Source organism: Nannospalax galili, unplaced genomic scaffold (assembly GCF_000622305.1).
Source record: "Nannospalax galili isolate Female #2095 unplaced genomic scaffold, S.galili_v1.0 scaffold24, whole genome shotgun sequence".
Taxonomy (NCBI): domain Eukaryota; kingdom Metazoa; phylum Chordata; class Mammalia; order Rodentia; family Spalacidae; genus Nannospalax; species Nannospalax galili.
The window spans coordinates 2,137,058-2,153,327 of record NW_008352654.1 but is presented as its reverse complement, the minus strand read 5'-3'; the positions used below and the strand labels follow the sequence as shown (position 1 = coordinate 2,153,327).

Below are 16,270 nucleotides of genomic sequence, written 5' to 3'. Positions count from 1 at the left end.
TATATATATATATATATGAGAGTTTTGCTTGTGTGGATTTAAGTGCACCATGTGTGTGCAGTGTTCACAAAGACCAGAAGAGGGTATTGGATACCCTGGTACTGGAGTTACTGACAGTTGTTAGCTGCCTAGTAGGTGCTGGGAATTAAATCTGAGTTCTCTGCACAAGCAGCCAGCACTCTTAACCACTGAGCCATCTCTCCAGTCTCTCAAATATCTTTTGTTTTGCTTTGTTTTGTTTGAGACCATCTCCCTATAGCCCCAGCTGGCCTGGAACTTGCTATGTAGACCAGGCTGGCTTCCTTCTCACAGAGATCCTTCTGCCTCTGCCTTGAGCACTGGGATTAAAATGGTCATCACCTTGCCTGACCCCAAATATCTTTTGAGAAATTAAAGCTTTTTATGACTTGTGGTGTTCTACAGGCAAGGGACGGTTCCCTGGGATCATCGATCTGTTTGGAAGTGGTGGTGGCCTTTGTGAATACAGAGCTAGCCTCTTGGCTGGGCATGGTTTCGCTGTGCTTGCTCTGGCTTACTTCAGATTTGAAGACCTCCCTGAATATTTGAGTGACTTGCACCTGGAGTACTTTGAAGAAGCCGTGGACTTTATGCTGCAGCATCCAAAGGTGGGGTTCCAGTGCTGACCTGAACACAGAGGAGGAGGGTAGGATGCACATAGGGCTGGAGCCAAAAGCCATACCAGGACAGTGGGGATTAGAAATATGCAGGGAGACCCAAGAGTTCCCTCAAAAGTTACTGGGATTGGGGCCAGAAAGATAAGTTTGATAATTGAGACTCACGTGGTAGAAGGAGAGAACTGATTCCACCAACTTGTCCTCAGACCTGCACATACACACCATGGCACTACTTCCCAAATAAATAAGTTTACAAAGATTTCTAGGATTATTTTTATTTCCACCCATCTCTCCTACCTCTTATAACTTGACTGTTAGTCCCTTCTGTAACTACCATAATTTCAAGAGCACTGCACTAAGAAGATGCTAACCTTGAATTCTCATTCCACAACTGCCCCAATAAGTTGACCTCTGAGCGATTTAATTTTTTTCCTCATTAATAATATTAATGTAAGTGGATAGTGGGAAAAGTTTGACTAAAAAGTATTTTTGAGACAGTTGGAACACTGGAATAAGAACAATGTTTTTGATGATATTAAGGAATCTTTATCTATGCTGTCAAGTGTGATAAATAGTATCATACCTTTGTAAAGTTCTGATAGTAGAAAAATTCAGTGAAAATGTTTTCTACTACTATAAATGAAATTATACAAAGTCTTGCTGCCATCTAGACTTAAAGAGAATCAAGCATTCTAAGGTTAAGGAATAACATGTTCTTCAAGGATTATAGGATGGTTTAACTTTATTGGAGTTCAGGGACTGGTCTCTTAGCAGAGTTATTAAAACCTAGATGAGCCAAGCATGGTGGCACTCCCAACACTTGGGAGATGATGGCAGAGGCAGGTAGATCTCTATGAGTTTGATGCCTGCCAGAGCTACATAGTGAGACCCTGTCTCAAACAAAACAAAGTACAACAAAACAAGCAAAAAAATCTAGATGATCTTACACTGTGATGGTTAGTTTCTTTAGAGGAGATAAGACCCTGAAAAAATAAGAAACCAACATGCATTGCATTTTAAGCCCTGGAAAGAGCAGCTTGTAGCCTGGATCTTTTGTTTTCCATTATCATGCTTTGGCCTTCATTTGGCTGGACCCTTGCCACAGGGTGAGGAGTCTGAGGAGTTAAAGAAATGTGTCCATCTGGAACCTATATGCTCTCTACCATGACCTCAGGATCCAGAGCTCCAGAATTCTCTGCCGGGCATCTCTGACACTGCCTCTAAGCCCTATGCCTCTTCCCTGTCTTGATCAGTATATATACACCAAGAACTTTAACATACATACTGCATGTCTACACCATGTTTAAGAGGCCCTTCAAGGTGCACAAGGAGCAGGGAAAGAGAAGGAGGATGGGCTAGGGTCCAGGGCCTGGGGTCCGTGGTTGGTTCTTCTCCAAGCTACATTCCAATATATAGCTACAAGTGAGTTTTAAGGTTTTAATTTTTTTAATGCGTATATATGTATTGCCTCTATGTATGTGAGTGCACCTGTGTCATGCAGTGTTGTGGAGGTCAGAAGAGGGCTTCAGCTGCCCCTGGAAACGGAGATAAGGACGGTTCGTAGCTGCCATGTGGGTGCTGGGAATCAAACCCAGTTCTTCTGCAAGATCAGTCAGTGCTCTTAACCGCTGAGCGATCTCTCCAGTCCCGAGTCTAAGGTTTTTAATTTGGGCTTGATCTTATAAATTTGTTATGTTTGTATATTTATCAAGATAGGAAAATATTTATTTGACAGTTTAATCATTAATTTAGGGTATAAGGGCCTCTATGTATAATCTTGACTGGGTATTCATAAATATTAGTGGATGGCCCGTATATAAGAAATAAATTTGTTTATTAGCAGACACATTTGAACTTTGTAGATTATTACATAAGGAAGATAACTAAATTATAAAATTATATTTGAGATAGCTATTCAGAGAACACAGAATCACTGTATGCCTTCCATTTACAGATTCTAGACTTGTTCTGTCTCTCTTTCCTCATCAGGTGAAAGGCCCTAGTGTTGGGCTTCTTGGTTTCTCCAAGGGAGGTGACCTGTGCCTCTCAATGGCGTCTCTCCTGAAGAACATCACAGCCACTGTACTTATCAATGCCTGTGTGGCCAACACAATAGTTCCTCTGTATTACAAGGATATGGTTGTTCCTGATCTTGGCAGTGACCCAACAAAACAAAAAACCACTGAGTCAGGCCTTCTGGATTTGGTAGATATTTGGAACAATCCACTGGAGAAACCCAATCACCAAAGTGTTATTCCATTGGAAAAGGCCCAGGGACCCTTCCTGTTTATTGTGGGCATGGATGATCATAACTGGAAGAGTGGTTACTATGCTCATATAGCCTGTGAACGTCTACAGGCCCATGGAAAAGACAGAGCCCAGGTAATATACTATCCAGAAACTGGTCACTGTATTGATCCACCTTACTTTCCTCCTTCTAGAGCCTCTGTGCATGCATTGTTGGGTGAAGCAGTATTCTATGGAGGTGAACCAAGGGCACACTCAAGGGCACAGGTGGATGCCTGGCAGCAAATTCAAGCTTTCTTCCAAAAATATCTTAATGATGAAGAACCTGTCAAGCACAGCAAACTATAACATTTCAATTACAGACCAAATACTATTCATAAAATTCTAATCATGCAAATTCTGTTTGAATTCCCAAATACTAAGAAAGCTTTCTTTTCGGGAGGGGTCTCAATGTAGCCCAGACTGGACTCAAGTGTACTATATAGCCAAAGATGACCTTAGGGTTCTGATCTTCTTGATTCTGTCTCTTTCATGTTGGGATTAGAGGCATGCACCACTATGCCTAGTATTACGTATTTCCAGGGATCCAACCCAGGGCTTTGTGTATGATAAGCAAGCATTTGACTTATGGCACTATAGCCCCATTCCCCTAGGAAGTTTTCTGTAGGAAGCTCAGCCTCTTTGTCAGGTCCTGCTGGACTCTGAGCCTCCTAAAACAACATTGCTGGGTCTACTCTTTCCTCTGAACTTTAATGGATACTGTTAAGGTTCAGATAGCCCTGCCCCCTCACCAACGGGTCTCAAGGACTTCTCAAGCTCCTGAAAAAAGGGAACCAAGTTGATAAGCACATTGGTCTTTGAAGTCAAGAGAAACAGACTTTTCTCAACTGTTTGGCCAACACAGCAGGCTTCCCCTTTGATCTCTAAAGAGAACAGGTTTTAACAGTCCTGTTCCCCCCCATAACAACTTAAAAAAAAAAAAACATCTTCCTGCCTTCTGCAGAAAGCAGAAGCCTCCCTGCTTAAAAAGACCCCAGCTCATGACCTGAGTAGACATTTTCCCTGCCCGGAAGGGAATCTGTCCCATGTGTTCCTTTGCTAATAAACTGCTTTCTCCTGATCAACCCTATTTGTCATGTGGCAACTTTTTACCTATCAGATACCTTAAGTAAAAGGGTGTAAGAAGTGCTTGCTTAACTCTGAGTTGCTGGAGTATCTTCAGCCTTGCATTCTGGTTCTATAACCTGATCTTCAGTATTGCTCTAAAGTCCTAGACCCCCCCTAACTGATTTTGCCTAAGCCTTGGGAACCTGCCTGCTCAAGTCCTACAACAAATGGATTCTGCCTCATTCTTAACAAATAATGCCTAAAATTTACTCAAGACTTCACCTGACCCCTAGGGTGAAGGGAGGCATTGTGCCTATCAATATACTTCCTTTATGTTTACCATCTGTCTGGACTCTAGTCACTGTATAGTTTTTTCCTGTCTGGAAAGAATTGTTGCTTCCAAGATTTTCATGACTGTGACTTGTGAGCCAGAACCTTTGACTCTGGATATGAAGTTATACACACTATGTCATATTTCTCCTCAGCACCATCTGTTTCTAGTCCCTTCTAACTTGGGAGACTGAGCTGCTTCATCCTACTGTAGCTGAAACACTATCTATAGTCCTAAGATACCAAAGCAGAGGATCTTCCTGAGCACAAGAATTTTTCCATGGTTTTAACAGTTGACCAGAATCAGTACCTCTAAGGAACCTTTCTTTTCATTAGTTAGAATAGAATGGCCATTGACTCGATGAGAACTTTTGTATGTGCCAAGAAAACCATGGTGCATGCCTTTAATCCCAGCACTCAGGAGGCAGAGGCAGGCAAATCTCTGTGAGTTCAAGGCCAGCCTGGTCTACATAGTGAGTTCCAGGACAGCTGGGGCTACAGGGAGACCCTGTCACAAAAAGACAAAAACAACAACAACAACAACAAAAAAACTATTTTGAGTATAGTCATCCATCTTGTAGCATAACTTTCTATGATGTGAATCATGGGAATCTGCTTTAACTCATTCCTAGGCAGACCTACTACTGTAGAGATGTTTTTGGGATAAGAGACGCAACTAGTTATACAAAATTCATAACATCTGTAAAATAAATGCAAAGCTTAGAAATATATTCTTAGTGATAATAAGTATCAAGTGATATAAAAGGTAGCATCTTTAAATTATTTTTTAATTATTTTTATTTTATGTGTATGAGTGAATTGCCTGCATGTTAGTGCACCAGTGTTGTACAATGCCCGTGGAGGTCAGATGGTGTCAGATTCCCCTGGAACTGGAGTTACTGACAGTTGTTGGACACCATGTGGGTACTGGGAATTGATCCTGGGTTCTCTCCAAGAACAGTTAGTGCTCTTATGGGTGGGGTTCCTGTCTCTCCACGTTGCTGAGGCTCTCCGCGACTACTGGATGCTGGCAACTCAGCGGGTCACTGCGCTTCCAGGCGAGTTCCGTTCCAAGCTACCGGGCACTCCCTCTATGTTTTGCAATCCGTTGGCCACCGGGTCATGAGGGGAGGTGCAAGAACGGCGAAAGCAGGATCTTCGCGAGTCGTTGTTTACGAAGGGACAGCCCCCTCTGGGGAGATTGTATCACAGGCTGGTTCCGTGCGCAGTGAGACACAGAATTCAGTGATACAGCTCAGCTCCAGATACAGCTTGGATTTATTAGGGGGAAACCAGGATATTTATAGTGTGGAGGCAGTAGCAAAAGCCTTAGTTGATAGGTGCTTTGTAGGATGCCCCATTTACATGTGGTGGTGGGCTTCTGCCAGGCTGTCAGACAGTGCCTGATTATCACACAGGAAAACCTGGCAGTTTCATACCGAAGGACATGTATCTGTGACGGGCACTTCAAAAGGTGAGTCAGGAAGAGAGTAGGAAGGCGCCCCGCTGAGAAAAGGAGTCTCTGCATAAGAACACCGAGCCGGCCTGCAGCTATCCGGACATGGAGAGACTGCTACCTTAGACAGCAGGGGTCCCCAACAGCTCTTAACCACTGAACCATCTCTCCATCCCTGGTAGTATCTTTAAGATGTATCTATAGTACATCTAAATCCCAGGCTCCACCAGTTACTGCGTGATCTTAAATTGTTAATCTCTCTAAACCTCCATTTCTTTATAAAGTGAGGAAAATAATAAATACTTCATTAAGTTGCTATGATTGAATCAGGCAGTCTCCATAAAGCACTTACATATTTTAACTGTAAAATATTAAATGTTACTTTTTCAGATGAAAACATTGAAAACAAGGAAGGTAGGGAACAGGTCTCGGGCTATTGAGATGATCCAGCAGGTAAAGATGCTTGCTGCCCAACAGTGCAACCCTGACGACCTGGGTTTGAGCCCTGAAACCCACGTAAAGGTGAAAGGAGAGAAACGACCCCATAAACTGTCCTTTGACCTGTACATGCCCACTGTAGCACATGTCCACAGACATACATAACACATACACAGACACACACACACACACACACACACAATTTTTTTTAATTTTAAAAATTGGGTGGGTGGGAGAGTTGAATCAGCCCATCTTCATACTCCACAAACTTGATTGACTATTTGGCTCTATTGCCTTTCAGCCTGAGGAAATGCATTCTAATAATGCAGAGCTGCCTTGTGGGAACTACTGGAAAGTTAAGGGATCATTATGGCCACAGAATGGAGGCTCCAAAACAAAATTGGGAGTTTAGATTTAGAATGATAAAAAAGCAATTTTGTTGTTGTTGTTGCTGTTTGTTTGCTTTGAGACAGGGTCTCACTATGTAGCTCTAGCTGGCCTGGAACTTGCTATGTAGACCAGGCCGGCCTCCATCTCAGAGAGCCACCTGTTGAGTCATGAAATTAAAGGTGTGTACCACCATGCCCAACAATAAAAGTGTTTTAAAGAGGAAAATATAACCAAATTCACTCTCTTGTTCTCCTTTTCTTGGTAATCTGCCTATCTTTGGATGCACTTCTATCTAGGTGAGAAATGCTGATGGACAATCTTAAAATCACATATACATTTTAGTTAACCACTGGGTATTTTAAAATATTTGTACAGTTGGAATTGAAGGTGCATACCTTTAATTCCAGCCACTTGGAAGGCTGAGGCAGGAAGATTGGAACTTCACAGCCTGCTGGGCTACAAAGCTAATTCAAAGCCAATTTGGGTACCTAAGTAAAATCCAGACTTTTCAAAAAGTTTGGGGGGGAAAGATTGGAGATGTAGCTCAGTGGTAGAATATTTTCCTTGCACTTGCAAGACTCTAGGTTGAGTCCCCAGGACAACTTCAAAAAAAAGTGGTTTTACACAACCTGTTACATATTTTAAGCAACTGAAAACACAGATTTCATCATTCTTTCCAAGTATCATAACTAAGCTAAATTATTTTATATGCTCATTTTAAATGACCTTTGAACCTGGAAAGATAAAAGCTCCTAGAAGGCATTATGTTTTTTCAGGTGTTGATGTGCAGATATGCACAAAATCTAAAGTGTAATGGTGGGTTTAATGGAGAAAGCCAAAATTACTTGAGTTATTAGTCTAAAAATGTATATATATATCCCCATTCATATATATACATATATATGTGCATATTTATATATTAACATTCAAATAGTTTGTGTGTGTGTGTGTGCATGTATGAAGATCCAAAGACAGAAAGACTTTAACAAATACTTTTTTTTTCTTTGTCTTTTTGAGACAGGGTCTCCCTGTAGCCCCAGCTGGCCTAGAACTCACTATGTAGACCAGGCTGGCCTTGAACTCACAAAGATCCATCTGCCTCTGCTTCCCGAGTTCTGGGATTAAAGGTGTGCACCACCATGCCCGGCTAACAAATACTTTTTAAAAAATAAATAATTTAAGAATTTCTTTTATCAGTTCCATCTATGTGAAGATAAGTCAAAGGTCCTGTTTGACTATGTCTGGCTTCACTTAGAAGCATGACTGAGATGTTTCCTCTGAGTTGACCCTCCTTTTTGTAGACGGGACACTGGTTCAAGTCCATCTCATGGGGTGTCCATGGCCTCCCTGAACAAGAGGACAGGAGACGCACCACAGTTACAGGACATTTTGAGAGATGTTCCATAGTCCCTTGGAACTTAGTTGACCTTGGAGGGCAAGAGGCAGAAACTGTCCTTTAAGTCCCTCTGACCATATTAGTATAGGCCTCAAACTATGGCTGTTAAATAGTCAATAAAGTTAGTTCCACCAGTCTGGTGTTTTTAATTATCGTGTACTATGTAGCTAAGGCTTGGGTAAAAAAAAAAAAAAAAACAAATATTCTCAGATAAACTTTGACTAGATATATGTTTTGTTCCTTAAACTAGTTGACTAAACTATGACCATAGACATTTTAAACAAATACTTTTCAAAGAGGAGTATTGGATAACTCTAAACCAGAATTCTTGGGATAATAGTCACATGTTTTCAGTGGCAACTAGATTAGATTCAGAAATCAGAACTTATGGGACTGGAGAGATGGCTCAGTGGCTAAGAGCACTGGCTGCTCTTGCAGAGGACCCGGGCTCAATTCCCAGCACCCATTTGGTGGCTAACAATTGTCCATAACTCCAGTTCCAGAGGATCCGATGCCCTATTCTAATCTGTGAGGACATTACATGACACAGGTGCACTTACATACATGCAAGCAATATACTCAAACACATAAAAAATAATAGTAATAAATATTTAAAAAGAAATCAGAATTCATAACAGCTGTGATTTCTTCATGGATAAAAATATTTGAAAATGTGATGATTCCCCCAAAATATAAAGGCTTATACATACATACATTGTCCTAACTAGCTTTCTGTTGCTGTGATAAACATCATGACCTAAAGAAACTTGGAGGAAAATTTTTAAAATATTTATTATTTTATGTGTATGCATGTATTGCCTGCATGTGGGTACGTGCACCTGTGTCGTGCCATGCCCGCGGAGGACAGAAGAGGCTCTTGGATCCCCTGGGACTGGAGTTATGGATACTTGTTAGCTGCCATGTGGGTGCTGGGATTCGAACCTGGGTCTTCTGCAAGAACAACTAGTGTTCTTAACCACTGAGCCATCTCTCTAGCCCCTCATTAACTATTTCTTAAGCTCTAAGAACTTCTGGGTTGGTCACAAAGGGTACAAAAGTTTTTAAAGCTTTTAAACACATAGTATCAACAGGTCTTCCAAGGACTGTATCACAGCTGTATATTTGTGCATCTCTATTCTCCATACCCCTAGCAACATGCACGTTTACTTTCTTAGCTAATTTATTAAGCGAGGAAAAAAAATGTCTCAGTTGCACAAAACCAACATTTTGTCATACTATAAATATGCAGCTCAGATTTCAGGGGTCCCAGGTCTCCCTGGAGCATCTAGGGTAAAGAAGCGAGAAATTCAGAATTTAACTCTGGGCACACTGAATTAAATGGCAAGGCAAATTGCAGTAGGCAGGTTAATCGACCTTGTCAATTTTCCGGGGTAGGGACTTTTTAAAAGTTCTTTTACAGCCGGGTGTGGTGGTGTACGCCTTTAATTCCAGCACTCGGGAGGCAGAGGCAGGAGGATCTCTGGGAGTTCAAGGCTAGCCTGGTCTACATAGCGAGTTCCAGGCCAGCTGGGGCTACAGCGAGACCCTGTCTCAAAACGACCAAAAAAAATTTTTTTTTTAAAGTTTTAAGCCCAAGGCTCAATATGGTTTCGTAGGGAAAGCACATCTCCCGACTACTCCGTCGGTAGTTAAAATTCTCCCGGTGGACACTAGCACCCGCGCAAAGGAGCAGGGCTGGAGGACCCGGAGTGGCCGTCTGCCGTCCCACAATGCCTCGCTCGCGCCACCCTAAGGGCGGAGGGAGAGGACCACTGCCGGGGCAGGCTTTGGCGGCGAGCTCCGAGAGGCGCGCATGCGCACTGACCCCGGCGGGCCCTAGCAACCGGAGCAGTGACAGTAGCAACCGCCAGAATGGTGAGTACCCTACAGGCCTCGCAGCCAAACCCAAGACGAGATTGGGAGTGGAAAAGGGAGACTGTGAGGTGTTGGCGATGACGGAGCTCTGGAAGAGCGGAAAGGAGCCGATAGCCGATGCTGGCCCTGTGGAGCCCGAGCCCGGGCGAGAGGAGCCCAGGACCGAGTGGTCTGCGGCCAGGGAGGCCTGGGGCTGGCAGGAAGTTGGGCTTAGCTGGAGCGACTCTGACCCAAGAAAAGGGAGGACCGAGAACTAGGAGTTCTCGGAAAAGGGGATTGGACTGGGAAAGGTGATAGCCAGGGGACTGTGATGACACCTCGTCATATAGCCGTGATTTTAACTCCTCGCCGGAGAGGAAAGATGAAGATGGAAGGGGCGGATGCTGGCTCCCGATGGGTAGGTGTAGCCTTTGCTGCACAGTCTAATACCTGCGCTATACCCGGATTGTCCTTGGAGTGAAGGGGAGTGGTGTTACTAGGTGACACTCTGATGGGTATATTAGGTCAGTGTTATCAGATCTTAATAAATATGAGCTTGTTGGAATACAGATTGTGCACTTCAAGTGATTTTAAAATTGGGGAGCATCCTACCACATTTTGAGAAACGCAATTGACTTCGGCTTGAAATTTACCCAAAGTTCTTATGAAACAATGATTTTACCTAGTGATGCTTTGTCAGCCTCGAAAATGTGTACTGTTTTGCTTACCTACTTGGTATTTCGAACTAGTAGTTTGAAAATGGTTTCAGATCCAGTCCAGTCAAAACTGTTTAGCAAAGAAAGCAATTGTCTTGCTGATTGGAGATGTTGATGAAGAATGAGTATTGGGGACTGGGGGTGTAACTCACTTGTTAGAGTGTTTGTCTAGCATGTGTGAAGCCACAGGTTCAGTCTCCACACCAAATAAACTGGGCATAGTGGCACATGCCTGTAATCTCAGTACTCAGAAGAGGTGAAAGTGGGAGGGTCAGAGTTCAAGGTCAGCCTGTCTGGAATAAATGAGACATTGTCTCCAAAAAAGTGGGCTGTGTGTGCTAGGAGTATACCTCACTAATGGAACTAGTAGAGCTCTTTCCTAGGATGTGTGAGGCACTGCACTAGAAAAAAAATATCACAAACAAAGCAGTATAATTAGCAGTTGTGTGTGTGTGTGTGTGTGTGTGTGTGTATGTGTGTGTTTTTCCAGGGCTACATCACTGCAGAAATTGAGCCCAGGAGATTAAAGCAATGAAGTAATGACTCCTTCAACCACAACATTAATTACCACTTTTGTTTGTTTGTTTGTGGGGTCTTTTTTTTTTTTTTTTTTGAGACAGGGTCTCCCTGTAGCCCCAGCCGGCCTGGAACTCACTATGTAGACCAGGCTGGCCTCAATCTCACAGAGATCTGCCTGCCTCTGCCTCCCTAGTGCTTGGATTAAAAACATACACCACTACATCTAGCTGGTTAATTTTCATTTATGTGTATATTACATAATATGAAGCACATATTCCACATGTAGTTTTATGAGTTTTGACAAATGTACCCATATGTAACCACTGCAATCAATATATGAAACATTTGTACCACTTAGAAAGGTTCCCTTGTACATCTAACAAATCAGTCCCAAGCAATCACTGATCTGCTTTCCTTCACTATAGACCAGAGATTTGAGTGTCCTAGAGTTTTGTAAAATGCAATCAGATAGTATTATTTTGAGTCTGGCTTTTTTTTCCACTCACGACCCCCCCCACCCGACATTACTAGATGAACTCATGTTCTGGTACATGCTAGACAAGTACCCTTACCACCGAGTCACATTGATAGCCACCCCCCCCCTTTTTTTTTTTTTTGAGGCAAGGTATCCCTGTAGTTCCACTAGACCCGGAACTTGCTATATAGACCAGGCTGGCCTGGATCTCACAGAGATCCCCTGCCTCTGCCTCACTGTTGTTGGAGTTAGAGGTGTGCACCACCATGCTCAGCTTAAATACCACTCTTTTTTAAAAAAATTTATGTGTATGAGCGTTATGCCTGCCATGTAGGTAAGTGCACCCGTGTCGTGCAATGCCCACGGAGGACAGAAGAAGCTATCAGATCCCCTGGAACTGGAGTTACGGACAGTTGTTAGCTGCCATGTGGGTGCTGGGATTCGAACCCAGGTCTTCCGCAAGAACAGTCAGTGTTGCCGAGCCATCTCTCCAGCCCCAAATAATACCACTCTTTTAAAGACAGTTACCCTACCAACATCTTGTTTATTATTTAAAGAAACAATTAACTGAAAACCATTGTTAAGAAAAATTATTTTGTTAGTCTTTTTTATTTATTTGGTTTTTTTTTTTTTTTTTTGGGGTTGAGGACCGAACCCAGGGCCTTGCACTTGCTAGGCAAGTGCTCTACCACTGAGCTAAATCCCCAACCCCAAAATAAATAATTTTAAGACCCAGTTTCTAGATTTATGTTTTAGGTTCACCTATTTAGGTGAAGGAAAATTCAGATCTAAATAATTTAGAAAGGATGAACTATAGGGATTGAAAATCTTCAAATATAGAATCATAACTCTTTGTTGGATGAAGGTTGCTGAGGCTGCAAGCTGATAGATCTGGTCCCTCCAGAAATATAGGCCCACAAAGTATTTAAATTGTTTCTGAAGTAGCTTCCAATGTCTTGTTTGTTTTAATTTCCAAGAAGAAGAAAGAAGATGGCATTTCACTTTGAAACTCTGGTTTCTGGGGCCAATGAGCTGGCTGAATGGATAAAGATGCTTTTTACCAAGTTTGAGGACCCCAGTTTGGTCCCCATGACCCACATTGTGGATCAAGAGAACCAACTTTTACAAGTTGTCCTCTAACCTTCACACACATACCATCATGCATGTGCCCTTGTGTACACACACACACACACACCAAATAAATGTGTCTTTTTGTTTAGTTTTTAAAGATTTATTTTAAATTATGTGTGTCTGTTCATGTGCATGTGCACACATGTGACTGCAGGTGTTCATGAAGGCCAAAGGCATTGGATCCCCATGGAGCTGGAGTTACAGTGGTTTTGAACCATCTGATGTTGGTACTGGGAACCAAACTCTGGCTCCCTACAAAAGCAGTATACATTCTTAACTGCTGAGCCATCTCTCCTGCCCCATAAATAAATGTTTTTTAGAAAAAAAAGCACTCATGTTTCTGGCCTCTGTGAAAAAAATCAGAAATACCATGTTTCACTTTTGGATATATTATTTTTCACATTTAATATTACCAAAATATACTGTTAGATAATTGATGGCATTTTTTTCTTTATTCTTTTAAAGATAGGGTTTCTCTGTGTAGTTCAGGCTGGTCTTGAACTTGTTATGTAGCCCTGGCTGTCCTCAAACTCTTGATCTTTCTGCCACAGCCTACTGAATACTAGGATCATGAACATATGCCACCATGCCTGGCATCTGTTCCTCCTTTTAAAAAATATTATTTCTATTTTATGTGTATGAGTATATTGCCTGCATGTATATAAGTGCACCACATGTGTGCATTGCCCTACAGAGACCAGATAGGGGCATTGGATTCCCTGGAACTGGAATTACAGATGGTTGTTTAGCTGCTATGTGGGTGCTGGGAATTGAACCCAAGTCCTCTGGAGGAATAGCAAGTGTTCTTAACTGCTGAGTCGGCTCTCCAGCCCCATCTGTTCCTTCTTAATGGCACATGAAATCAGGGCATTTTTATATTTGAGGAAACATGATATCCAGATAACTCTTTTTCCCAAGTTCTACTGGCTAGCAGTTGTCTAGAGCAGAATAGAAATCTTCCTCTTTGTGTGGGCTCTGTCATTACCTGGCCAGCTTGACCCAATAATGATATCTATTGTAAGGCATTTGAGTTTTTTACTTCTACTATCTGTAAGGAAACCAGGAACCTACATCAACTTATGTTACTATAATAAATAGCTGGATTGCTTCTAACTCTGTTTCAACAATGTCGTGAATGTGTTCTTTCACTTTCATGCATCCTTTCTTTAATGGACCCTAGAAGCATTTCACTGGGAAATACAAGGTTGAGTGTTCAGTCATAGGGTCCGTGTACCCTAAATTCCCTAGGTGCCATCAGCTTTCCAGAAAGAGTAGAGCAGTTTTCACTTCCTTCACCATTGCAAAAACATTCCCATTAATACATTGTCAACAACTTTTGCCAATTTGAAAATGTATTTTTTAAAGTATCCCATACTTTTGATTTTTTTCAGTGAGTTCAAATACCCTTGATAGTTTCATTAGTTACTTCGGTTTTGGCATCTATAAATAATTAGTTCATGTTTTGCTAATTTAAATTTTTTTTGCTTGTGAATTTTAATAGTTCTTTGTATATACTATATATGCCTTAACAATCTTTTGTTGGTTTCAATTGGAAAGAAGTCTTCTCCCAATTTAACTCTGTCAGTGGTGTGCTTCACTTGCTGAGTTCCATTTGCTCTAGTAGCTATTTATTTATTTATTTATTTATTTATTTATTTATTTATTTATTTGTATGAGTGTTTTGCCTGCATGTGGTACAATGCCTGCAGAGGCCAGAAGAGGGCCTCCCCTGGAACCAGAGTTACTGATGGTTGTCAACTGTCATTTGGTTGCTGGGAACCAAACCTCAGTCCTCTGCAAGAGCAGCCATCTTAACCACTGAGCGATCTCTCCAGCCCCTGTAGTTTATTTATACTACTGGATTTTTTATATAGGTCATCGTCTGCATTTGGTGCCAGTTTAAGTTCTTCCTTTTGATCATTCCAGTTTTTTTGGAGGGGGGGGTTGTCTTTTTGAGACAGCGTCTCCCTGTAGCCCTAGCTGGCCTGGAACTCGCTATGTAGACCATAAGTTGAAGTTAAATTATAAAAAATACTTTATCATTTAGAATTTTTATTTTGTATATATTGGTAGAGCTCTTTATTAATCATTCTTTTACATATATTTAGATACAGTTTTTTTGTTATGTCATTCTTTGTAAACTCTCAAAAGAAATTAAATTGTTAATATTTTTCTAAATTTTACCACCGCTATCTTGTCACAGTAACTGTAAATTGTTCCTAATTATAATGTTAATTTACTTTTCAATGTTAATAAGATATAAAAATATGTTGCTCTTAGACTCAATTAAATAAGACCTATTTTAATATTGGATGTTAAAAGCTACACATTTTTGTAGGAGTGAAATTTTTGCATATTATACAACAATTTTCTTATTTTCCCTGAGAGGTATTAAGGAATACACTCAGATCTCAGATTAAGCACCTTTATGTTTTAGAGTCTCAAAGAATTTAATTCTTTAATGGTAGAATTCATTTTATTGTACAAAAACTGAATCAACAAATCACACCAATAAAGACAGCCTTGTTTCTTCTTCCTTTTTCTCTTTTTTTTTTTTTCTTTTTAAGGCAAAAGCAACAACCATCAAAGAAGCCCTAGCCAGATGGGTGAGTATATGAGTTTTTCTTTCTTTTAGAAACCCTACAAGGAAAAGTTGGACCATTATTTAAATCTTACCATACAGCACAAGAGATTCTTGTGGTGTCAGACTACTCAGCTGTCTTGTGTGTGGTGATCGACGCCTAAAGCTAACAGGGAATGAAGCTGTAGGAGTTAATACACAATGCAGATGTGTATATACTCTACATACAAATGATGACAGGTAAATTGGGGAAATTTGAATAAAGGGATGGATTTTATCAATAGCAGTACCCTAGTTTTGATATATTACAGTTCTATAGAACATCACTACTGGTGGAAACTGGACAAATGATCTCTTTGGGGATTGTTAGCTACCATGTGGGTGCTGGGGTTTGAACCTGGGTTCTCTGCAAGAACAGTCAGTGCTCTTAACCACTGAATCATCTCTCCAGTTCTATATGCTTTCTTCAACAAAACATTTTATTAAATATTTAACCCAACAGAAATGAATGTGTATATTATAGCATTCATAATAGCACATGTTTATTTTTGGTTTTTATTTGATTTGGCTTCTTTTGGTTTTGGTTCATAGATTCCATTTCTACTTTACATTATGGTAAATGTACAGTCTTTGACTGTAAGATCATTTGAAGACATCAAGCTCATTCTTTAACTGATTAACCCAACATTATCTTTAAGTGTTTTAATTGGTGTACAATAATTGTACATGTATGGGGTACATTGTGACATTTTGATATATATTTAGAACAGATAATTATTATATCATGGTAATTAACATATCTCTGACCTCAAAAATTAATTATTTCTTTGTGTTGGGAACATTCAAATTCCCTTCTTAAAGCTATTTTTAAATATACAGTTAGGGGGTAGAGAGATGGCTCAGCGGTTAAGAACATTGGCTGTTCTTGTGGAAGACCCAGGTTCAAATCCCAGCACCCACATGGCAGCTAACAACCATTCATAGCTCCAGTTCCA

At 41.0% G+C, this 16,270-nt stretch overlaps 2 protein-coding genes across 5 annotated transcripts in view; both read left to right on the top strand.

Moving 5' to 3' along the window:
* Window positions 1-3,745, top strand: part of Acot6 (acyl-CoA thioesterase 6) — a 25,959-nt gene extending 22,214 nt beyond the window's left edge. The window contains exons 2-3 of one of the 3 annotated variants that reach the window (XM_008849773.3): window positions 424-626; window positions 2,625-3,745. In XM_008849773.3, coding sequence (XP_008847995.3) covers window positions 424-626; window positions 2,625-3,230 — 809 coding nt within the window. In that variant the 3' untranslated portion in view covers window positions 3,231-3,745. The remainder of the gene's footprint in view (window positions 1-423; window positions 627-2,624) is intronic. The other 2 variants (XM_029554424.1, XM_029554423.1) reach the window with 2 other exon arrangements.
* A 6,042-nt stretch (window positions 3,746-9,787) lies between these two features.
* The window catches only part of Dnal1 (dynein axonemal light chain 1), a 35,198-nt gene continuing 28,715 nt past the window's right edge, over window positions 9,788-16,270 (top strand). The window contains exons 1-2 of one of the 2 annotated variants that reach the window (XM_008849772.3): window positions 9,788-9,874; window positions 15,262-15,300. In XM_008849772.3, the coding sequence (XP_008847994.1) occupies window positions 9,872-9,874; window positions 15,262-15,300 (42 nt within the window). In that variant the 5' untranslated portion in view covers window positions 9,788-9,871. The other variant, XM_008849771.3, reaches the window with a different exon arrangement.